Source organism: Scomber scombrus, chromosome 22 (genome assembly GCF_963691925.1).
Source record: "Scomber scombrus chromosome 22, fScoSco1.1, whole genome shotgun sequence".
Classification (NCBI taxonomy): domain Eukaryota; kingdom Metazoa; phylum Chordata; class Actinopteri; order Scombriformes; family Scombridae; genus Scomber; species Scomber scombrus.
Genome location: NC_084991.1, coordinates 3206917 through 3230373, shown reverse-complemented (window position 1 = coordinate 3230373; position 23457 = coordinate 3206917). Strand labels below are relative to the sequence as shown.

The window sequence follows — 23457 nt, the reverse complement described above, 5'->3', positions numbered from 1 at the left end:
ACTACCACATCATGCTACCTCAACAGAGACACCAACATCATCAAAGACAACACCCACCCAGGTCACCACCTCTTTGAACTGTTGGCCTCTTGCAGGTGCTACCGGTCGGCCAAGACTTGGACCTCCAGATTCAAAGAAATGTTTCAAGCAATTTGCTCTTTAAATAAAATAAAGAACTAAGGACAATGTCGTCCACTCATGCTGCTACACACCTGCACTTTATTTTATGATGTGCAATATATATTATTTAATCTATTCTTTGTATTATTTCATTAAAGGTCATACGTTTTATTCAATGACCTGTGTTTTTATGTTTGCACCCCAGAGTAGAAATTTTAATTTTGTTGTATGCATATACACTCACCGGCCACTTTATTAGGTACACCTGTCCAACTGCTCGTTAACGCAAATTTCTAATAAGCCAATCACATGGCAGCAACTCAATGCATTTAGGCATGTAGACTTGGTCAAGACGATCTGCTGCAGTTCAAACCGAACATCAGAATGGGGAAGAAAGGTGATTTAAGTGACTTTGAACGTGGCATGGTTGTTGGTGCCAGAAGGGCTGGTCTGAGTATTTCAGAAACTGCTGATCTACTGGGATTTTCACGCACAACCATCTCTAGGGTTTACAGAGAATGGTACGAAAAAGAGAAAATATCCAGTGAGCGACAGTTCTGTGGGCGCAAATGCCTTGTTGATGCCAGAGGTCAGAGGAGAATGGCCAGACTGGTTCGAGCTGATAGAAAGGAAACAGTAACTCAAATAACCACTCGTTACAACCGAGGTATGCAGAAGAGCATCTCTGAACGCACAACACGTCGAACTTTGAGGCGGATGGGCTACAGCAGAAGAACACCACACCGGGTGCCACTCCTGTCAGCTAAGAACAGGAAACTGAGGCTACAATTCGCACAGGCTCACCAAAATTGGACAATAGAAGATTGGAAAAAGGTTGCCTGGTCTGATGAGTCTCGATTTCTGCTGTGACGGATGGTAGGGTCAGAATTTGGCGTAAACAACATGAAAGCATGGATCCATCCTGCCTTGTATCAACGGTTCAGGCTGGTGGTGGTGGTGCAATGGTGTGGGGGATATTTTCTTTGCACACTTTGGGCCGCTTAGTACCAATTGAGCATTGTGTCAATGCCACAGCCTACCTGAGTATTGTTGCTGACCTTGTCCATCCCTTTATGACCACAGTGTACCCATCTTCTGATGGCTACTTCCAGCAGGATAACGCGCCATGTCATAAAGCGCAAATCCTCTCAGACTGGTTTCTTGAACATGACAATGAGTTCACTGTACTCAAATGGCCTCCACAGTCACCATATCTCAATCCAATAGAGCACCTTTGGGATGTGGTGGAACGGGAGATTCGCATCATGGATGTGCAGCCGACAAATCTGCAGCAACTGCGTGATGCTATCATATCAATATGGACCAAACTCTCTGAGGAATGTTTCCAGTACCTTGTTGAATCTATGCCACGAAGGATTAAGGCAGTTCTGAAGGCAAAAGGGGGTCCAACCCGGTACTAGCAAGGTGTACCTAATAAAGTGGCCGGTGAGTGTATAATGACAATAAAGGCAATCTAATCTTATCTAAATATAAACAGTTGTTCCCAACATGGTGGATTAAGAAAACTCAATGTCACCAGGTGAATATGTTTTGACCAGATCAACTGTTTTATTTGAATAATGAGACCATAATTTATTAGAGAAACCCAGACTGATTTTAGATGGTCCTAACCCCTGGTGAGACCACTGCATTAAATTAAATACACAGGTTTGAGTATGCTGTTTTTAAAAATTGCTTTATAAAAAGATGTCAGCATTTCTTGCATGTACAACAATCAAAACCCTGTTATTATGATCACTATGATTTGTCACCACAGGTTTAAATAACTTTTTTAGAAAAACATGACAATTGATTACATTACATTATTATTGGTAAATATGTGAGCACCAATGGGATACATCAGAAGCATATCAGAAATGTAAAATATTAGTGATTATAGCAAGAGATCAAGTAATAACCACATTCACCAGAATCTGTAAAGTAAATTAAATGACATCGTCCATCATCACTGTTCATTTGTCCAAAGGAACACAACACAAGTCTAATTAGTGTGACTGACAGGACAGATGATCAGAGGGGCTGAGTTTTTACCATCATTATTATCACAGGGACTAAAGAACGGATAGAGTTTCTCACTAAAATTACAGCCAGTAAAGGAGTAGATAAGAGTTGCAGCATCTACACCATAAAAGGAGACCAGACCCTCCTCATAATCCACAAATACCCCCACCTTCTGAGGCTTCCACTTGAAAGAGAGAAGGACACTGGGACCGGCAAGAGCTTTGTATTCATTACCTTTTCTCAACCATATGGCCCAGACACCTGTCTTTGGGCTTGCTTTGATTTGTTTCTTCCTGCTGATCGATTCACTAGCCACTCCTAAATCCCACTCAGTCTTCCCTTTAACCTGAACTTCATAGTAAAATCTGCCTGAAGAGAAACTTTGCTTTCCTAAAACACAGCTACAATAGGAAAATCTCTTTGAATTATCAGGGAGTTTCTTCTCCACATCACCACATGTGACTTGTTTCCAATCATCAGACAAGATGAGATAGGGACTTGCAGAATCAGGATCAAGAGTCACATCCACTGCAAACTGCTGGACCCTTTTCAGCTCAGCATCAGCACAAAGATCCTTCATCTCTTCACTGAGTGTCTCCTCTAGCTGAGCCACAGCTCTCCTCAGAATCTCCCCATATGATGAGTGAACTCTGACTTGTGTCCAGTCTTTGGTGGGTGGAGCAGGGTTCAGGGATGAGAAGCTTTGGAGGAACTGGAGGTGGTTTTCAGTGTGTGAGAGCTGCTTCACTTCAGCACTTCTCTTCATCAGCTCAGATATTTCCTCTTCCAGTTCTTTGATGAAGCCTTCAGCCTGTTTCTCTGTTCTTTTCTGGTTCTCTTCAATCATCTCAATGAGCTGAGCCAGACTTCTCTCAACAGACTTTATCAGAGCAGTGAAGACCTGCACACTGTCTGCTGTCTCTCTGTCTGCTTCTTCATTGCTGAGCTTCACTGACTCCTTAATCTGCTGAATCTTCAGTCGTCTATTCTGGATCATCTGCTGAATTCCAGCATCTGTCTTTTCCAGTTTAGCTTTCTGCACCTCATATTCTCCTTTCAGAGGACCATAGACATGTGACTTGTGATCTGTCTCAGTGCAGAACTGACACACACACATCTGATCAGTCTTGCAGAACAGCTCCAGAGGTCGATCATGCTTCTTACACATTCTGTCTTCCAGGTTCTTCACAGGATCAATCAGCTTGTGTCTTTTCAGTCCTGAGATTCTCTGATGAGGCTCCAGGTGAGTCTCACAGTAGGAGGTCAGACACACCAGACAGGACTTCACAGCCTTCAGTTTGGTTTCAGTGCAGACGTCACAGAGAACATCTCCTGTGTTGGTCCATTGTTGTTCTGAGCAGCTGCTGCTTTTCTTTACAGCTGACTGTCTGAACTGATCAGCCATCTCAGATATGAATGTATTGATGTGCAGCTCAGGTCTTGTGTTAAAAACCTTTTTACACAGGGGACAATCATTTTGGACTTTAGTATTCCAGTGTTGTGTGATGCAGTTCTTGCAGAAGTTGTGTCCACATGGTATGGTGACTGGATGAGTGAACACATCCAGACAGATGGAGCACAGAAACTGATCTTCAGATAACAGATTGCTGGCAGAAGACATGTCTAAAAAATAAACCAAACCAGATGTTGAGAAAAACAAATCTTTAAAAAACAACACTTATTAATGATGAGTGAAAAATACAGGTGAACTACCTCTTTAGCAGCTTTTACTTTTGGTAAAAAAAAACTCTTTTTAAACTTACTTATTTACAGAAACTATTATAATACTACTAAAAGTAGAATAACTGGTGGTCAGATTGACACATGACTTTGTCCTTCACCTCATTTCTGAGTCTTAACACTGTATAAATCAGATTGGTATTTGAAAAAGCTGAACAATGATGTTATTTATAGCAGTTCTGCTCAATTACATTAGACTGCACAAATCAGGTGTTGATATAAAAGGACACCAGGACAGACAGGATATGTTGAATCAAAACAAGTAACTAAAAGATTAGTCTGAAAGACTTTACTGACATTAAATATTCATCATTATCTTCATTTATAATAAATTCAAGTGTTCACTGTCATTGGAAAATAAGATAAATGACACCTGAATATAATCACTTGTGTATCATCATTTGTGTATCTCTCTGTTTTAAAAAAAAAAAAAAAAAGATTTATTTGGTGGCATTTTGCCTTTGACGGTAGATGGCATAGAGGCCAACAAGAAACCGAGAGAGAAAGAATTACTTGCAGTAAAGGTCCCTTGCCGGAATGGAACCAGGGACACTGCCATTATACAGCATGTGCTGTAGCCACTCTGCTACAAAGGCACTCCAATGTATTTGTGTATCTCTTAATATTTGTCGTTAATATTATATGCAGGGTTTTATCTTTTATCAGATGTCATCTCTATCAGGAGATCTGCTCTCTATTTTCCTGTTGTTCACAATATCTTTAAAGATCAGACTGTTGTCAGCTGACGCCCTGCTGAAGTCCGTGCTGATAAAAACATGTTGGCTTCCTCACTCTTCTGTTACTCTGACTTTGCAAAAGCTAAAATAATCAACACTACCAGTTCTTTTTCTTTTGTCTTTTTAGTTTAAGAATATCTTGAACAGCAGTAGAAACATTTTTGGACGATGTGTGCTACTAGTAGACAGTTCAAGTGAAACTGTACTTCACTGAAACACTTCCAGCAGCCAATAAAAACAATGAAACTTCTGTTTTTGTTCTTAAACACAGTAAATATGATGTACTGCACTCACCTGTGTGTATATAAGACTGGTGCAGGTGTGTTAAAAGGTCTGAAGAAGCCGGCTGTCTTTCTTTTCTTTTCTCTCCACTAACTGTGAGATTCTTTAACTTTCATTTCCTCATTGTGATGCTGACCCATGTTCTTCCAGTGTTGCTCCGCCTTTTACTGCACTGATATGACCAGTCCATTTTACAACATAATGTCTTTACGTTTGCAAATGTTTGATCAATCATGTCGCAGTGAGCTCTGATGAAGCTCCACACTGTTGCAGTATCAAAGGGCACTTGGGCAGTTACCAGAAATCCAGCATACAAGTAGGCTTTCGCAGATACTGCAATACAGACCACGTGTCAGTTGCCAAAAGCACCAAGACACAGAGATAAAGAACAAAGAGCAATGCTTCCTGATAAACAAGTTCTTTACTCAAATAAATCTCAACCTTCTAAACACTCCCAGTCAGTCTTTATTTCTTACTGTGGTGGACATTTACATTGAAGATGTTACTGAAATTCTGAATCATTGTCATGACAAGATGTCCTGTATGATTTTAACAGGCACGACCCTCTGTCACAATTAGTAGGGGCCAGTCGGACAAGCCATGATGATAAGACATGGCCTTACACAGGCTGCTCTCTTATCACTGTGTGTTCTTATCTCTGTGCAGGAGTGTAAGACAAGAGTTCTGGTGTTGATCTTTAAGCTTTTGTATATGCAGCACTGTATATATAGCGTTCTGTAACTGCATTCTGTGTGTGTTAAATTTCTCTCTAGACCCAGAATGAAAGTACATTCATCTAAAATACAACAGGGACTGACCAGAGAGTTTCGTTTTACGATTTTAGTATCCATCATTTATGTTCTATATACACTGTTCAACTTGTATAACTTGCATTGGCAAATTAGAAAAACTGTAAAATCGTATCTAACATTTAAGTCTCCTGAAACCACATTGACTGACTTTGGATGGTCCAAGGCCCCTGGTGGTGAGACCACTGCATTAAATTAGATACACAAGTTTGACTAAACTCTTTTTAAAAAATGGCTTTATAAAAAGTTACCAGCGCTTATTATATGTACAACAATCAAACCCTGTTATTATGATTACTATGATTTGTCACCACAGATTTTAAAAAACTTACATAAGGACGACCTTTTGTGTGGTTGTCAGACTATTGCAGACACATTTTTACAGTGATTATATTATATTGCTCTTGGCAAATAATTATGTTACACTATGTTACAGCAGTAATGGGATACAACAAAAGTATAAACGCATGTTTAAATATCAGTGAATATAAGAAGAAATCAAGTAATAACCACATTCATCAGAATCTGTAAAGTAAATTCAATGATATTTTACATCATCACTGTTCATTTGTCCAGAGGAACACAGCCAGGGGCAATTTTAGACCCTTTTTAGGGGTGCTGTAGCACCCCGTAAATTTGATATTAGCACCCCTAAAAATAAATAAATTATCAGTGTTTCCCATTAATTATATAAACTGTGCCCTCAGTCTATATAATCCACCTGTGTCTCTGTCTCATATGCACACGGAGGGATCTTGACCGCTCCTGCTGAGACAGAGGAGAGGACAAGAGGCTAATGTTAGCTTATTCTGCAGTTTGCTGTCATGTCTCGTTGCTGCTCTCCGGTTACTACTTTATTCCGCCTCGCTGTTCTGTGTAAAAGGTCCGGACACTGAACGGGGGGACAGAGTTGCTCCGCCAGTAAGTGGCTACAGAGGTAGTCACAGAGCCGGTGTTTCAGTTTCATTGGGGACCGTGTTATATTGTGACTTTCACATAGAAGGTATTCTCTTATAAGCCTTTAGTAGTTTAATCCTTTTTAAATACATACTAATCTGTGTTTACTATCTAAACGCTAAAGTTAAATTGTGTTCAGAAGACTCATTCACCTCTCGTAACGTAGCTTGTAATGTGAGAAAGTCACCACTTAACACGGCCACCAGGTAAACCGAAACACCGGATCGACTGACGCTGTGGTTGAGCGAGCTAGAGAGTGAATGAAGAGAGGGAGCGCTGACATTAGGAAAGCCGGTGAGTCAGATCAATAAAACGTTATTTTCTGATTGTTTCACAGCGGTTACGTTCAACAGCACAAATAAACTTCCCCACACACCTCCACTCAACCCTGCAGCTCAGCCTCAAACCTCTGAATCTCACACACCTGCGTGCTGTTTAACAACACTCAGCAGCAACATTATGCTGGTTTGGTTGGTTTGGTTTAAGAAGCAAAGTCTTAATGAGAGATCTTTATTTCTATCTGTACAATAAATCAACTCTGATCCTGATCCACTTCTAAATCATCTGGAAGTCAAGTCTTTTATTGCTAAGCAAGACAGTTTAGTAATTTAGATAGATATGCTTGGTTTAAATAGTCCAATATGTGTTTAAAGGACAACATTTTTTATATTTATAACCTCTAAATTTTGCTCTCAGAGTGCACCAGAACGATGCATTTGACTTTGAATGTACAAAAATGTTCTTCTGGTGGAACATCCCCCTGGACCCCCCCTAGAGGGTTGGATTGAGGTCCACCCACCATAGTCTCTCAACATTCTGTGGGAAACATTCGAACACTGAATGTCAAATTCTCATTGGGAGCTGAGCCCCCCTAAAGTTCTGATCCTAGAATCGCCCCTAACCCAGCACAAGTTTAATCAGTGTGACTGACAGGAGAGATGATCAGAGGGGCTGAGTTTTTACCACGATTATTTATACCAGTATTTAAGTATGGATAGAGTTTCTCAGTAAACTTACAGCCAGTAAAGGAGTAGATAAGCGTTGCATCATCTACATCATAAAAGGAGACCAGCCCCTCCTCATAATCCACAAACAACCCCACCTTCTGAGGCTTTGACTTCAGAGAGAGATTGACGAAAGGGTCAGAAAGACCTCTGTATTCATTTTCATTTCTCAAAGTAATGACCCAGAGACCATTGTTTGGGATACCTTTGATTTGTCCCTTCCTGTTGATCGACTTTCTAGCCACTCCTAAATCCCACTCTGTCTTCCCTTTAACCTGAACTTCATAGTAAAATCTGCCTGAAGAAAAACTTTGCTTTCCTAAAACACAGCAACAACAGTTAAATCTTTCTGGATTATCTGGGAGATTCTTCTTCACATCACCACATGTGACTTGTTTCCCATCATCAGACAGGATGAGAGCTGCATGTGCAGTATCAGGATCAAGAGTAACATCCACTGCAAACTGTTGGACCCTCTTCAGCTCAACATCAGCACACATATCCTGCATCTCTTTACTAAGTGTCTCCTCTAGCTGAGCCACAGCTCTCCTCACAGTCATCACAAATGATGAATGGACTCTAACCTCTGTCAAGTCTTTGGTGGGTGGAGAAGGGCTCAGGGAGGAGAAGCTTTGGAGGAACTGGAGGTGGTCTTCAGTGTGTGAGAGCTGCTCCACTTCAGCACTTCTCTTCATCAGCTCAGAGATTTCGTCTTCCAGTTCTTTGATGAACCCTTCAGCCTGTTTCTCTGTTCTTTTCTGGTTCTCTTCAATCATCTCAATGAGCAGAGCAAGACTTCTCTCAACAGACTGGATCAGAGCAGAGAAGACCTGCACACTGTCTGCTGTCTCTCTGTCTGCTTTTTCATTACTGAGCTTCACTGAATCCTTAATCTGCTGAATCTTCAGTCGTCTCTCCTGGATCATCTTCTGAACTTCAGCCTCTGTTTTCCCCAGATCAGCCTTCTTCCCTTCATATTCTTCTATCAGATGAACATAGACATGTGACCTGTGGTCTGTCTCAGTGCAGAACTGACACACACACATCTGATCAGTCCTGCAGAACAGCTCCAGAGGTCGATCATGCTTCTTACACATTCTGTCTTCCAGGTTCTTCACAGGATCAATCAGCTTGTGTCTTTTCAGTCCTGAGATTCTCTGATGAGGCTCCAGGTGAGTCTCACAGTAGGAGGTCAGACACACCAGACAGGACTTCACAGCCTTCAGTTTGGTTTCAGTGCAGACGTCACAGAGAACATCTCCTGTGTTGGTCCATTGTTGGTCTGAGCAGCTGCTGCTTTTCTTTACAGCTGACCGTCTGAACTGATCAGCCATCTCAGATATGAATGTATTGACTCGTAGTTCAGGCCTTCTGTCAAAGACATCTTTACACATGGGACACTGACAGTGTGAATTAATATTCCAGTGTTGTGTGATGCAGTTCTTGCAGAAGTTGTGTCCACATGGTATGGTGACTGGATGAGTGAACACATCCAGACAGATGGAGCACAGAAACTGATCTTCAGATAACAGATTGCTGGCAGAAGACATGTCTAAAAAAGAAACCAAACCAGATGTTGAGAAAAATGAATCTATAAAAGACAACGCTTGTTAATGATGATTGGAAAATACATAAATAAAAGTGGAATAACTCGTATAGAATAGGAAAATCTTGTAAAGTGGAAAAATATATCACTAATTGTTGCAAAAAATGAGAAGCATAAAGAAGTCCAAAAAATGACTGAACTACCTCAAGTTACTGAAACTCAGTCTGTAAAACTTTACTGACATACATTTTCCATCATTATCTTTATTTTTATTAAAATTATATGTTAACATTTATTCACTATGATTGGAAAAGAAGACAAATGAAACCTAAGTATAATTAATGCCTGTTTATTAATATTTCATCTACAACAGGAGACCTGCTCCCTATTTTCCTGTTGTCTTTATAGATCAGACTGACTCTTCTGTTACTTTGACTTTGCAAAAGTACAAATAATCATCACTACCAGTTATTTTTCTTTGTCTTTTCAGTTTAAGAATATCTTGAACAGCAGTAGAAACATTTTTGGACGATGTGTGCTACTAGTAGACAGTTCAAGTGAAACTTTACTTCACTGAAACACTTCCAGCAGCCAATAAAAACAATGAAACTTCTGTTGTTGTTCTTAAACACAGTAAATATGATGTACTGCACTCACCTGTGTGTGTATAAGACTGGTGCAGGTGTGTTAAAAGGTCTGAAGAAGCCGGCTTTCTTTCTTTTTTTTTCTCTCCACCAACTGTGAGATTCTTTAACTTTCATTTCCTCATTGTGATGCTGAACCATGTTCTTCCAATGTTGCTCCGCCTTTTACTGCACTGATATGGCCAGTCCATTTTACAACATAATGTCTTTATGTTTGCAAATGTTTAATCAATCATGTCACAGTAAGTTCTGATGAAGCTCCACACTGTTGCAGTATCAAAGGGCTCTTGGGCAGTTACCAGAAATCCAGCACACAAGTAGTCTTTCGCAAATACTGCAATACAGACCACGTGTAAGTTGCCAAAAGCAACAAGTGACAGAGATAAAGATCAAAGAGCAATACTTTCTGATAAACAAGTTCTTTACTCAAATAAATCTCAAACTTCTAAACACTCCCAATCAATCTTTATTTCTTACTGTGGTGGACATTTACATAGAAGGTGTGACTGAAATTCTGAATCATTGTCATGACAAGATGTCCTGTATGATTTTAACAGGCACGACCCTCTGTCACAATTAGTAGGGGCCAGTCGGACAAGCCATGATGATAAGACATGGCCTTACACAGGCTGCTCTCTTATCACTGTGTGTTCTTATTTCTGTGCAGGAGTGTAAGACAAGAGTTCTGGTGTTGATCTTTAAGCTTTTGTATATGCAGCATTGTATATGCAGCATTGTATATGCAGCACTGTATATATTGCATTCTGTAACTGCATTCTGTGTGTGTTAAATTTCTCTCTGGACCCAGAATGAAAGTACATTCATCTAAAATACAACAGGGACTGACCAGAGAGTTTTTTTTATGATTTTGGTATCCATCATTTATGATTTATATACACTGTACAACTTGTATAACTTGCATTGGCAAATTAGAAAAACTGTAAAATGTTATTTAACATTCAAGTATCCTGTAAACCACTTTGACTGGTCTTGAATGGTCCAAGCCCCCTGGTGGTGAGACCACTGCATTAAATTAGATACACAGATCTCACTATAGTGTTTTTTTTTTAAAAAAGCTTTATAAAAAGTATATATATGTACAACAATCAAACCCTGTTATTATGATTACTATGATTTTTCACCACAGATTAAAAAAAACTTACATAAGGACGACCTTTTGTGTGGTTGTCAGACTATTGCAGACACATTTTTACAGTGATTATATTATATTGCTCTTGACAGATAAGTATGTTACACTATTTTACAGCAGTAATGGGATACAACTAAAGTATAAACACATGTTTAAATATCAGTTAATATAAGAAGAAATCAAGTAATAACCACATTCATCAGAATCTGTAAAGTAAATTCAATGATATTTTACATCATCACTGTTCATTTGTCCAAAGGAACACAGCACAAGTCTAATCAGTGTGACTGACACGAGAGATGATCAGAGGGGCTGAGTTTCTACCATCATTATTATAACGGGGATTAAAGTATGGATAGAGTTTCTCAGTAAATTTACAGCCAGTAAAGGAGTTGATAAGAGTTGCAGCATCTACATCATAAAAGGAGACCAGACCCTCCTCATAATCCACAAACACCCCCACCTTCTGAGGCTTTGACTTCAGAGAGAGAAGGACAGGAGGGTCAGAAAGACCTCTGTATTCATTTTCATTTCTCAAACTAATGACCCAGAGACCATAGTTTGGGATACCTTTGATTTGTCCCTTCCTGTTGATCGACTCTCTGGCCACTCCTAAATCCCACTCTGTCTTCCCTTTAACCTGAACTTCATAGTAAAATCTGCCTGATGAGAAACTTTGCTTTCCTAAAACACAGAAACAACAGTTAAATCTTTCTGGATTATCTGGGAGATTCTTCTTCAGATCACCATATGTGACTTGTTTCCCATCATCAGACAGGATGACAGCTGCATGTGCAGTATCAGGATCAAGAGTAACATCCACTGCAAACTGCTGGACCCTCTTCAGCTCAACATCAGCACACAGCCTCTTCATGTCTTCACTGAGTGTCTCCTCTAGCTGACCCACAGCTCTCCTCACAGTCCCCCCATATGATGAATGGACTCTAACCTTTGTCCAGTCTTTGGTGGGTGGAGCAGGGCTCAGGGAGGAGAAGCTTTGGAGGAACTGGAGGTGGTCTTCAATGTTTGAGAGCTGCTCCACTTCAGCACTTCTCTTAATCATCTCAGAGATTTCCTCTTCCAGTTCTTTGATGAAGCCTTCAGCCTGTTTCTCTGTTCTTTTCTGCTTCTCTTCAATCATCTCAATGAGCTGAGCCAGACTTCTCTCAACAGACTGGATCAGAGCAGTGAAGACCTGCACACTGTCTGCTGTCTCTCTGTCTGCTTCTTCATTGCTGAGCTTCACTGACTCCTTAGTCTGCTGAATCTTCAGTCGTCTCTTCTGGATCATCTGCTGAATTCCAGCCTCTGTTTTCTCCAGTTTAGCTTTCTGCACCTCATATTCTCCTTTCAGAGGACCATAGACATGTGACCTGTGATCTGATTCAGTGCAGAACTGACACACACACATCTGATCAGTCTTGCAGAACAGTGCCAGAGGTCGATCATGCTTCTTACACATTCTGTCTTCCAGGTTCTTCACAGGATCAATCAGCTTGTGTCTTTTCAGTCCTGAGATTCTCTGATGAGGCTCCAGGTGAGTCTCACAGTAGGAGGTCAGACACACCAGACAGGACTTCACAGCCTTCAGTTTGGTTTCAGTGCAGACGTCACAGAGAACATCTCTGTGTTGGTCCATTGTTGGTCTGAGCAGCTGCTGCTTTTCTTTACAGCTGACTGTCTGAACTGATCAGCCATCTCAGATATGAATGTATTGACTCGTAGTTCAGGCCTTCTGTCAAATACATCTTTACACATGGGACACTGACAATGTGAATTTATATTCCAGTGTTGTGTGATGCAGTTCTTGCAGAAGTTGTGTCCACATGGTATGGTGACTGGATGAGTGAACACATCCAGACAGATGGAGCACAGAAACTGATCTTCAGATAACAGACTGCTGGCAGAAGACATGTCTAAAAAATAAACCAAACCAGACATTGAGAAAATGAACCTTTAAAAGACAACACTTGTTAATGATGAGTGGTAAATATATTAATAATAGTGGAATAACTAATATAGAATAGGAGAAACTTGAAACGTGGAAAAATATATCACTTTTTTTTTTGGCAAAAAATGAGAAGCATAAAGAAATCAAAAAATGACTGAACTGATCTCTTTAGAAAACATGTTGGCTTCCTCACTCTTCTGTTACTTTGACTTTACAAAAGTTAAAATAATCAACACTACCAGTTATTTTTCTTTGTCTTTTCAATTTAAGAGTGTCTTGAACAGGAGTGGAAACATTTTTGGACAATCTGTGCTACTAGTAGACAGTTCAAGTGAAACTTTACTTCACTGAAACACTTCCAGCAGCCGATAAAAACAAAGAAACTCCTGTTGTTGTTCTTAAACACAGTAAATATGATGTACTGCACTCACCTGTGTGTATATAAGACTGGTGCAGGTGTGTTAAAAGGTCCGAAGAAGCTGGCTGTCTTTGTTTTTTTTTCTCCACTAACTGTGAGATTCTTTAACTTTCATTTCCTCATTGTGAAATTGAAACGCTCCCCCTGTTCTTACAGTGTTGCTCCGCCTTTCACTGCAATCATATGACAAATCCATTTTACATAATGTCTTTATGTTGATGAAGCTCCACACTGTTGCAGTATCAAAGGGCACTTGGGCAGTTACCTGAAATCCGTCACACAGGTAGGCTTTTGCAAATACTGCAATACAGACCACGTGTCAGTTGCCAAAAGCATCAAGACATAGAGATAAAGACCAAAGAGCAATGCTTTCTGATAAACAAGTTCTTTAGTCAAATAAAACTATTTCTCACTGTGGTGGAAATGTACTTAGAATGTGTTACTGAAATGCTGAATCAATGTCAGGCCAAAATGTCCTGCATGATTTTAAAAGGCATGGAACCTCTGTCATGCTTAGTGGGAGCCAGACAGACAAGCCATAAAGATAAGATGTGGCCTTGCAGGAGCTACACTTTTATTAGTGTGTGTTCTTGTTGTTCTCTGTGCAGGAGTGTAAGATACCAGTTCATGTGTTGATCTGTAAGCTTTTGTATATGCAGCATTGTATATACAGCATTCTGTAACTGTAGTGTGTGTGTCTCCCTGGACCCTGAATTAAAGTACACGTATGTTCTATATACACTTTACACCTTGTACAACTGGCATTGGCAATACAGTATTTTATTACGGTCATGCCAATAATGCAAATTTCCTGAATTTGAATGTTAATTTGAGAGACACAGAGAGAGGGAAAAACATTCTTCAATATGAGGATTAGGACAAACTATAGATCCAGAGTCACTGTTCTGGTGACTGCAGTGAAAGAGTGCTGCAGCATCATTCTGCTGTGTTTATGTCCTTCTTCCTCTGCAGCTGTTCAGGAGACAGGACACAGCTGCACCTCTGTCTTCACTTCATATCGTCATTACAGTATGTGTATCACTGCATTCGTTTTTAAAAGTCATTCAGATATACAGAACAGAGGATCTGCTCTCACACAACATTTCTGTTCCCATCAGCTCATCAGATTCTTCAGAGGACCTTCAGCTGATGGATCACACCCTCTGCTGGTCATGTTAGAGGTCATCGCCTCAAAGCTGGCTGCAGGCATGTCTTATGAGCTAATCAGTGTGAAATACACATGATTCAGTTCTGTGCTTCAATCTTAACAATAACAACTGTTTTCAATCTTTGATAGAAGTCAAATATTAAATCATTTACACCTGAAGAAAAATAGATGATACTCAAACAATATTTAGCTTTTCAATATGTAAATCATTTTAATGTAACGTTAAACACTGTTCTATAGCAATATTTAAAAATTCAACATCTATTTCACGAGCAAGGACCACACCACCAATGAGATACGTTTGACAAATTTATTAACAAGATTTGAATGAATCGTTTGTGCTCTTGATGCAGTGTGGGGAGGCCGTATGAAGGATCCGCTGCTGCGCCCGGGCAACGAGGACCCCCTTGGAACCTATGAGAAAGGAGAGAAGAACAGAAAGAGAGGGCGGGGGGGTGGGGGAACTCGAATACGAGAGCGAAAGAGGGGGAAGAGGGGTTAGGCTGGTTTATATAGGAGCCGGAATGGGTGTAATTGGGGTGTGTTCCCGCCCCTGAAACTGCGCTTCACAAGCTTCGATTTAAGGAAAATGATTAAAGAGCCACTGCAGACATGTTTTAAAACACAAAGAAAATACTTATCTTTCAATATTAATTCCTGTCTAATACAACTCTTCCACAAACTAAAGCTCTATTACTTAGTTAATATCCTTAAAAATGACATATTCTCTTTCTCACTTATTGAAAAATCATAAATTTAGGAATGTTTAACTACTGGACAAGATATGTGCCTACTTCACTGAAAAGTCTCTTCTCAGTGTTTGTTCACTGGAGGCTTCAAATTTGTATGTTTCCACATTACATGTATGTTAACTGTAGACAATATTTGGCTCCCAAATAGTTGTGATGTCAAACAGCATGCTTGTAGGTACAGGTCTTAAAGTCAAATTTAAAGTGAACACAGAAACAAACTGCACATACATCATTCTGCACAGTGAAGAAACAAGGAGAACGAAAAGATGAGCACTCATCAGCACTCATAAATAAATATAATACAAATATTTTAAAGGCATTTCTTACAGCTGTGTACAGGTTTGGGAAACTTTGTATTTCCTGCTAAAAGGTGACATCACAGAGCTGCAGGTACATCAGTGTGGTCTATTTGATTGTGCTTCATTGTCAGTAACTGTATTAATAACTGAATGATGCAGATGATCTGCTTTTACAGCACCAGGAACTCAGTCTGATCTAAAAAGTTACTGCATGGATCAGCAGTGAACCACTGTACCTTTGAGAACTAACTAGAACCAATGAAGCAGCACACACTCTACAGCCAGAAGATCAGGAACTCTGTCTTCAATCAATATTAATCAGTGAGCTCTCCAATATTAATCATCTTTTCTGTGGAATAAACATGCTTTATTCTTATGATTGAACTGGTGATTAAATTAAGAATAAAACACATTTAAAGATTAAACATCAGTCATAAATATAAACAGAAGTTCCCAACCTTATGGATTAAAAAAATCAATGTCACAACTTGAATATGTTTTGATCAGATCAACTGTTTTATTTCAATAATGTGCCCATAATTCATTAGATGAACTGTACAATTGTATTTAACATTCAAGTCTCCTGTAACCACCTTGTTTAGTCTCAGACTGATCTTGGATGGTCCAAACCCCCTGGTGGTGAGACCACTGCATTAAATTAGATACACAAGTTTGAGTATGCTGTTTTGAAAAATTGCTTCATAAACAAAATTCAGTACTAATATGTACAACAATCAAACTCTGTTATTATGATTACTATGATTTCTCACTGCAGGTTTAAAAAGTATAAGGATGACATTTTGTAATGTTCTCACACTATTGCATACACATTTTATGAAGTGATTACATTGGATTGCGGTTGGTAAATAAGTAAGTTATTACATGTTACAGCAGTAATGGGATGTATCAAAAGTATAATAGAACTTGTCACTGAATGTGACAAAAATCAAGTAATAACGACATTCACCAGAATCTGTAAAGTAAATTAAATGACATTGTCCATCACCACTGTTCATTTGTCCAAAGGATCACAGCATAAGTTTAATCAGTGTGACTGACAGGACAGATGATCAGAGGGGCTGAGTTTTTACCACCATCCTCATAACGGGGATTAAAGTATGGATAGAGTTTCTCAGTAAACTTACAATCAGTAAAGGAGTAGATATGAGTTACAGCATCTACATCATAAAAGGAGACCAGACCCTCCTCATAATCCACAAACACCCCCACGTTCTGAGGATTTGACTTCAGAGAGAGAAGGACAGGAGGGTCAGAAAAGGGTCTGTATTCATTTTCATTTCTCAAATATATTGCCCAGATGCCATTGTTTGGGCTACACGTGATTGGTTTTTTCCTGTTGATCGACTCTCTGGCAACTCCTAAAGTCCACTCAGTCTTCTCTTTAACCTGAACTTCATAGTAAAATCTGCCCGAAGAGAAACTTTGCTTTCCTAAAACACAGCGACTGGCAGAAAATCTTTCTGGATTATCTGGGAGATTCTTCTTCACATCACCACATGAGACTTGTTTCCCATCATCAGACAGGATGAGAGCTGCATATGCTGTTTCAGGATCAAGAGTAACATCCACTGCAAACTGTTGGACCCTCTTCAGCTCAGCATCAGCACACAGCTTCTTCATGTCTTCACTGAGTGTCTCCTCTAGCTGAGCCACAGCTCTCCTCACAGTCCCCAAATATGATGACTGGACTCTAACCTCTGTCCAGTCTTTGGTGGGTGGAGCAGGGCTCAGGGATGAGGAGCTTTTGAGGAACTGGAGGAGGTCTTCAGTGTGTGAGAGCTGCTCCACTTCAGCACTTTTCTTCATCAGCTCAGAGATTTCCTCTTCCAGTTCTTTGATGAAGCCTTCAGCCTGTTCCTCTGTTCTTTTCTGGTTCTCTTCAATCATCTCAATGAGCTGAGCCAGACTTCTCTCAACAGACTTTATCAGAGCAGAGAAGACCTGCGCACTGTCTGCTGTCTCTCTGTCTGCTTCTTCTTTGCTGAGTTTCACTGACTCCTTCATCTGCTGAATCTTCAGTTTTCTATTTTGGATCATCTGTTGAATTCCAGCCTCTGTTTTCTCCAGATTAGCTTTCTGCACCTCATATTCTCCTTTCAGAGGACCATAGACATGTGACTTGTGATCTGTCTCAGTGCAGAACTGACACACACACATCTGATCAGTCTTGCAAAACAGTGCCAGAGGTCGATCATGCTTCTTACACATTCTGTCTTCCAGGTTCTTCACAGGATCAATCAGCTTGTGTCTTGTCATCACTGTCATTTTCTGGTGAAGGTCCAGGTGAGTCTCACAGTAGGAGGTCAGACACACCAGACAGGACTTCACAGCATTCAGTTTGGTTTCAGTGCAGACGTCACAGAGAACATCTCCTGTGTTTGTCCATTGTTGGTCTGAGCAGCTGTTACTTTTCTTTACAGCTGGCTGTCTGAACTGATCAGCCATCTCAGATATGAATGTATTGATGTGCAGCTCAGGTCTTGTGTTAAAAACCTTTTTACACAGGGGACAATCATTTTGGACATTAGTATTCCAATGTTCTGTGATGCAGTTCTTGCAGAAGTTGTGTCCACATGGTATGGTGACTGGATGAGTGAAAACATCCAGACAGATGGAGCACAGAAACTGATCTTCAGATAACAGACTGCTGGCAGAAGACATGTCTAAAAAATAAACCAAACCAGACACAGAAAAATGAACCTCTAAAAGAAAACACTCGTTTAAGATGACTGGTAAATATATAAATAAAAGTTGAATAACTAATACAGAATTGACAAAAATGAAACGCGGAAAATATATCCGTTTTTTTTTCTTCAAAAAATGACTGATCTCTTTAGAAAACACATTACTGAAACTCAATCTGACACATTTCACTAACATAAATTATTCATTATCTTCATTTTTAATAAAGTAATGTGTGAACATTTATTCACTATGAATTGAAAATAAGTCAAATGATACCAGAGTATAATCACTGCCCATTTATTCACAATTGCCATTTATTCTCTTAATATTTGTCTTTGTCATTATATGCAGGATTTAATTTTTTCAGGAGATCTGCCCTCCATTTCCTGTTGTTCACAATATCTTTAAAGATCAGACTGTTGTCAGCTGACGCCCTGCTGAAGTCCATGCTGATAAAAACATGCTGACGTCCTCACTCTTCTGTTACTTTGACTTTGCAAAAGTTCAAATAATCAACGCTATCAGTTCTTCTTCTTTGTCTTTTTAGTTTAAGAGTATCTTGAACAGTAGTGGCAACATGTTTGGACGATGTGTGTAACTAGTAGACAGTTCAAGTGAAACTTTACTTCACTGAAACAGTTCCAGCAGCCAATAAAAACAAAGAAACTCCTGTTGTTGTTCTTAAACACAGTAAATATGATGTACTGCACTCACCTGTGTGTGTAAGAGACTGGTGCAGGTGTGTTAAAATGTCCGAAGAAGCTGGTTGTCTTTCTTTTCTCTGTCCACTAACTGTGAGATTCTTGAACTTTCATTTCATCATTGTGACGCTTAAACACTCCCCCTGTTCTTCCAGTGTTGCTCCACCTTTTACTGCACTCACGTTATTAATTAATTTTTCAACAAATCTACCTTTATTTACTGACAGCAGGAAGTCTCCATTCACACTCACACAGTCACACACATTCACAGCAGAAACTGCCCAGTACAACCACAGTCTGATCTGATGTAGCAGTTGGGATTGAGGTTCTTGCTCAAAGGCTCTTCACAATACTTTAAAATTCAACACCTCTCATGTAATATGATGTCAGTAAAGACATTACTGATATACTACTGTGGATAATATTTGCTTATATTAATGTATGTAATTAATAATTACATGGAATTTATGTTGCAGTAGTAGGCTGTTAGGATACATTAAAGAAACATGTAATGGGATATGCAGTAATAATAAATTGAGTTCCCACCACCACAAGAAAATTGTACATTGCCATTAATCTGAATAATTCAAATCAAATGGAAGTCTAATCAGTGTGATTGACAGGAGAGATGATCAAAGGGGCTGAATTTGTACCACAATCATTAGTACAGGGACCAAAGAATGGATAGAGTTTCTCAGTAAACTTAAAGCCAGTAAAGGAGTAGATAAGAGTTGCAGAATCTACATCGTAAAAGGAAACCAGACCCTCCTCATAATCCACAAACACCCCCACCTTCTGAGGCTTCGACTTCAGAGAAAGAAACACACGAGGCTCACCAAGAGCTCTGTATTCATTTCCTTTCTTCAGCCATATCAACCAAAGGCCTGTGGATGGGCTCACTCGAATATGCCCCTTCCTGTTGATTGACTGTCTGACTACTCCTAAATCCCATTTAGTCTTCCCATTAACCTGAACTTCATAGTAAAATCTGCCCGAAGAGAAACTTTGCTTTCCTAAAACACAGGGACTGGCAGAAAATCTTTCTGGATTATCTGGGAGATTCTTCTTCACATCACCACATGTGACTTGTTTTCCATCATCAGACAGGATGAGAGCTGCATGTGCAGTATCAGGATCAAGAGTAACATCCACCGCAAACTGCTGGACCCTTTTCAGCTCAGCATCAGCACACAGCTTTTTCATCTCTTCGCTGAGTGTCTCCTCTAGCTGAGCCACAGCTTTCCTCACAGCCACAGCCCTCTGATTTGATGAATGAACCCTGACCTTTGTCCAGTCTTTGGTGGGTGGAGCAGGGTTCCGGGATGAGAAGCTTTGGAGGAACTGGAGATGGTCTTCAATGTTTGAGAGCTGCTCCACTTCAGCACTTCTCTTCATCAGCTCAGATATTTCCTCTTCCAGTTCTTTGATGAAGCCTTCAGCCTGTTCCTCTGTTCTTTTCTGCTTCTCTTCAATCATCTCAATGAGCTGAGCCAGACTTCTCTCAACAGACTGGATCAGAGCAGAGAAGACCTGCACACTGTCTGCTGTCTCTCTGTCTGATTCTTCATTGCTGAGCTTCACTGACTCCTTAATCTGCCGAATCTTCAGTCTTCTCTCCTGGATCATCTGCTGTGTTTTAGTTGCATTCCTCTCCATCATATCTTTCTTCTGTTCATATTCTTTTTTCAGAGGAGCAAAGTTATGTTTCTTGTGATCTGTCCCAAGACACAACTTACACACACACATCTGATCAGTCCTGCAGAACAGCTCCAGAGGTCGATCATGCTTCTTACACATTCTGTCTTCCAGGTTCTTCACAGGATCAATCAGCTTGTGTCTTTTCAGTCCTGGGATTCTCTGATGAGGCTCCAGGTGAGTCTCACAGTAGGAGGTCAGACACACCAGGCAGGACTTCACAGCCTTCAGTTTGGTTTCAGTGCAGACGTCACAGAGAACATCTCCTGTGTTGATACATCGTTGCTCTAAACTATTGCGTGTCTTTTGAACTGACATTCTGAACTGAGCAGCCATCTCAGATAAGACAGTGTTAACCCGCAGTTCAGGTCTACTGTGAAAGAGTTCAGTACATATGGGACACTTGTATTTTTCATTAATTTCCCATGCTTGTGTGATACAGTTCTTGCAGAAGTTGTGTCCACATGGTATGGTGACTGGATGAGTGAACACATCCAGACAGATGGAGCAAAGAAACTGATCTTCGGATATCAGACTGCTGGCAGCTTCCATATTCTATCTAGATATGATGATATGAATATTGGATTATCATATTATCCTCACTTTATACTATATTTCATTAAACTCTTTGAACAGGAAGTGTCAAAACAAAATTAAAAGACAAAAACCTATCAAGTGCTGCCAAGATGCTACTTTTTAAAACCCAGTAAATATAAAGTACTGTACTCACCAGTATGTGCTGAACTTCAGAAAGCCCTGATTTATCCAGTTTAATGTCTCATAGCAGAAACAGACATGTTTATACCGCTGTGACTCTGCTGTGTCACTGTAAGTTTCTTTCACTTACACCTGTGGAATGTAATGCCGCAACATTTCCAGTCATGCTCCACCTTTTCACCCTCACCTGCAGGTAAACCGGTCATGTTTAACCGGTCATGGCCAGGAAATACAGAACAACTGGCAGTCATTTGTGTTTCTAACCATTTGAAGAATCAAAGTTTTGTATAGCAGTTAGATGTTTGAGTTTATTTTATTGCTGAGAAAAGCTGCATCATTGTGTTAAACAGGGTTATGGTTGTGAGCAACAATGAGGTAAGAGAGGCTAAACTGCAGATTGAACAGCAGAATTGGCAATCATTATATGTGGACTTTCATAAAATACTTGACTGTTGACAAATTAAACAAACTAGACTTTTGTCCCTTTTAAAGGCACATCCTTATACTGAAAAATGTTACATAACAACTACACACATTACATCCTCCTCTCAATGAGATGCAGTGGCTAGAAACGTGACTGTGCTGCCACCTTGTGACTTTTATTGTGTCAAACAGCATTCTTTTCTTTTCTTTTTGTCTTTTTTTTTTGGTTGCTATATGTAGGGTATAATAATAGACATATCATCCCAGCGCTCTAGAAACTTAGATCCCTAGAGGATTCCCAGAATGCACTGTAAAATGCAACGAGCATCGTTGTACTGTGCTTACTGACTGGAAGTGACATAATTACACTTCCTCTGCTCTATCCTTCCATCAGCACCTTTTCACAGTCTCAAAGATCAAAGTAGACTTCATTGTCATTCAAGACCATAGCATACATGTGAGAGGTGCATAGCAGAGTGAAAGTGCTCTAGTTTAATGTGCAAAATAAGAATACTGCCTAAATTAAATTCCACACTGTGTATATTTACCCTACGTTTACAGTTAAGAAGCAAAGACTCACTCTTTACTTGTATGAAATAGAAATTAGAGTTGCAATGACAAGTCCTTAAATCACACACACCTAGTTAATAATTGAAATGAGAAAATATGCTTATCTGTTTCACATCAGCAAACTTACTAATAATATACCTATTTTTTGAGTTTTTAATTAGACATTTGAAAAAACCCTTTTGGTTATGCAAAGCTAGGAAGGTCATTGGCCATTATTTGATACCACATAAACTGAATGAGTAATGAAGGGATGGGATAAAATAGCTAAAACAATTAATAGATTTATCAACAGTTAAAATAATAACGTATTACAACAATAATGATATTTCATAGCATCCCATCAAAAGAAATATGTGATCAATACCATGAGTGATCAACACAATAACATTAAAAAAAAAACCTGCATTGGATCAATAATAGTTCTACATCGACAAATATCAAATCACTGTTACAAATTGACAAGATTAGAATATTGAGTTTTCAACCGGTGTTGTGTGTTTGTTTGTGGGCCGTGACAGGTGTCAGAACCGGATGTGGTCAGGGTGGAATTTTTCTCGCCCCCCGGCGGCGCGTGGCAGCGGCTGGCAGAGTATATAAAGGTATGAGCTGACACCGGTGTGGCCTCTGTGAGCTAAACATCACGTTCAGTCGGGTTTGGAGAGGAGAGGGGGTCAGTCAGTCAGTCAGTCAGTTTCGGATGCACAGCAGCTCTCCTGTAAGGAATTAGGACACGAGGTGGGTCGGCTGTTTGTGATTGTGTGTGTGTGTTTGTGATTGTGTGTGTGTCGGCGTGGCGTTTGTTTTTCCTCTGATAAAATGCTGACGTATGAGTCCTTTTTTATTAAAAATGTGGAGCCAAAGTTTCTATTCTGCTCCCATAAACGAGCGTCTTGGTCTTGTCACACCATATTTGCAAAGTTTTGGCGGATTTTGAATCGACTGTTTGACATGAGGACTTCAATGCATCATGATTAATCCCCTGCCAAAGTTTAAATACCTCATTGCATCCTGCTTAATTGCTCAACTTCCCGTGCTGCTAACGTGAA

At 39.8% G+C, this 23457-nt stretch overlaps 5 protein-coding genes across 5 annotated transcripts; all 5 read right to left on the bottom strand.

Moving 5' to 3' along the window:
• Positions 1–1683: 1683 nt before the first annotated feature.
• Positions 1684–5146, bottom strand: LOC134004565 (E3 ubiquitin-protein ligase TRIM21-like). The gene is made up of 2 exons (XM_062443891.1): positions 4914–5146; positions 1684–3765 (listed from the first exon to the last, which is right to left on the bottom strand). The coding sequence occupies exon 2, from the start codon at positions 3761–3763 to the stop codon at positions 2123–2125; it is 1641 nt and encodes a 546-aa protein (XP_062299875.1). The 5' UTR covers positions 3764–3765; positions 4914–5146; the 3' UTR covers positions 1684–2122.
• A 2057-nt stretch (positions 5147–7203) lies between these two features.
• Positions 7204–10014, bottom strand: LOC134004535 (E3 ubiquitin-protein ligase TRIM39-like). The gene is made up of 2 exons (XM_062443849.1): positions 9875–10014; positions 7204–9223 (listed from the first exon to the last, which is right to left on the bottom strand). The coding sequence occupies exon 2, from the start codon at positions 9219–9221 to the stop codon at positions 7581–7583; it is 1641 nt and encodes a 546-aa protein (XP_062299833.1). The 5' UTR covers positions 9222–9223; positions 9875–10014; the 3' UTR covers positions 7204–7580.
• Positions 10015–11222: 1208 nt separating this feature from the next.
• On the bottom strand, positions 11223–13456 carry LOC134004631 (E3 ubiquitin-protein ligase TRIM39-like). Its single transcript, XM_062443970.1, has 3 exons — positions 13394–13456; positions 12690–12927; positions 11223–12657 (listed from the first exon to the last, which is right to left on the bottom strand). The coding sequence occupies exons 2-3, from the start codon at positions 12923–12925 to the stop codon at positions 11286–11288; spliced, it is 1608 nt and encodes a 535-aa protein (XP_062299954.1). The 5' UTR covers positions 12926–12927; positions 13394–13456; the 3' UTR covers positions 11223–11285.
• Positions 13457–16101: 2645 nt separating this feature from the next.
• LOC134004566 (zinc finger protein RFP-like) lies at positions 16102–19157 on the bottom strand. Its single transcript, XM_062443892.1, has 2 exons — positions 19020–19157; positions 16102–18283 (listed from the first exon to the last, which is right to left on the bottom strand). The coding sequence occupies exon 2, from the start codon at positions 18279–18281 to the stop codon at positions 16641–16643; it is 1641 nt and encodes a 546-aa protein (XP_062299876.1). The 5' UTR covers positions 18282–18283; positions 19020–19157; the 3' UTR covers positions 16102–16640.
• A 452-nt stretch (positions 19158–19609) lies between these two features.
• On the bottom strand, positions 19610–21253 carry LOC134004673 (E3 ubiquitin-protein ligase TRIM21-like). Its single transcript, XM_062444031.1, has one exon. It carries the CDS (start codon positions 21251–21253, stop codon positions 19610–19612), a length of 1644 nt encoding a protein of 547 aa, XP_062300015.1.
• Positions 21254–23457: the final 2204 nt, after the last annotated feature.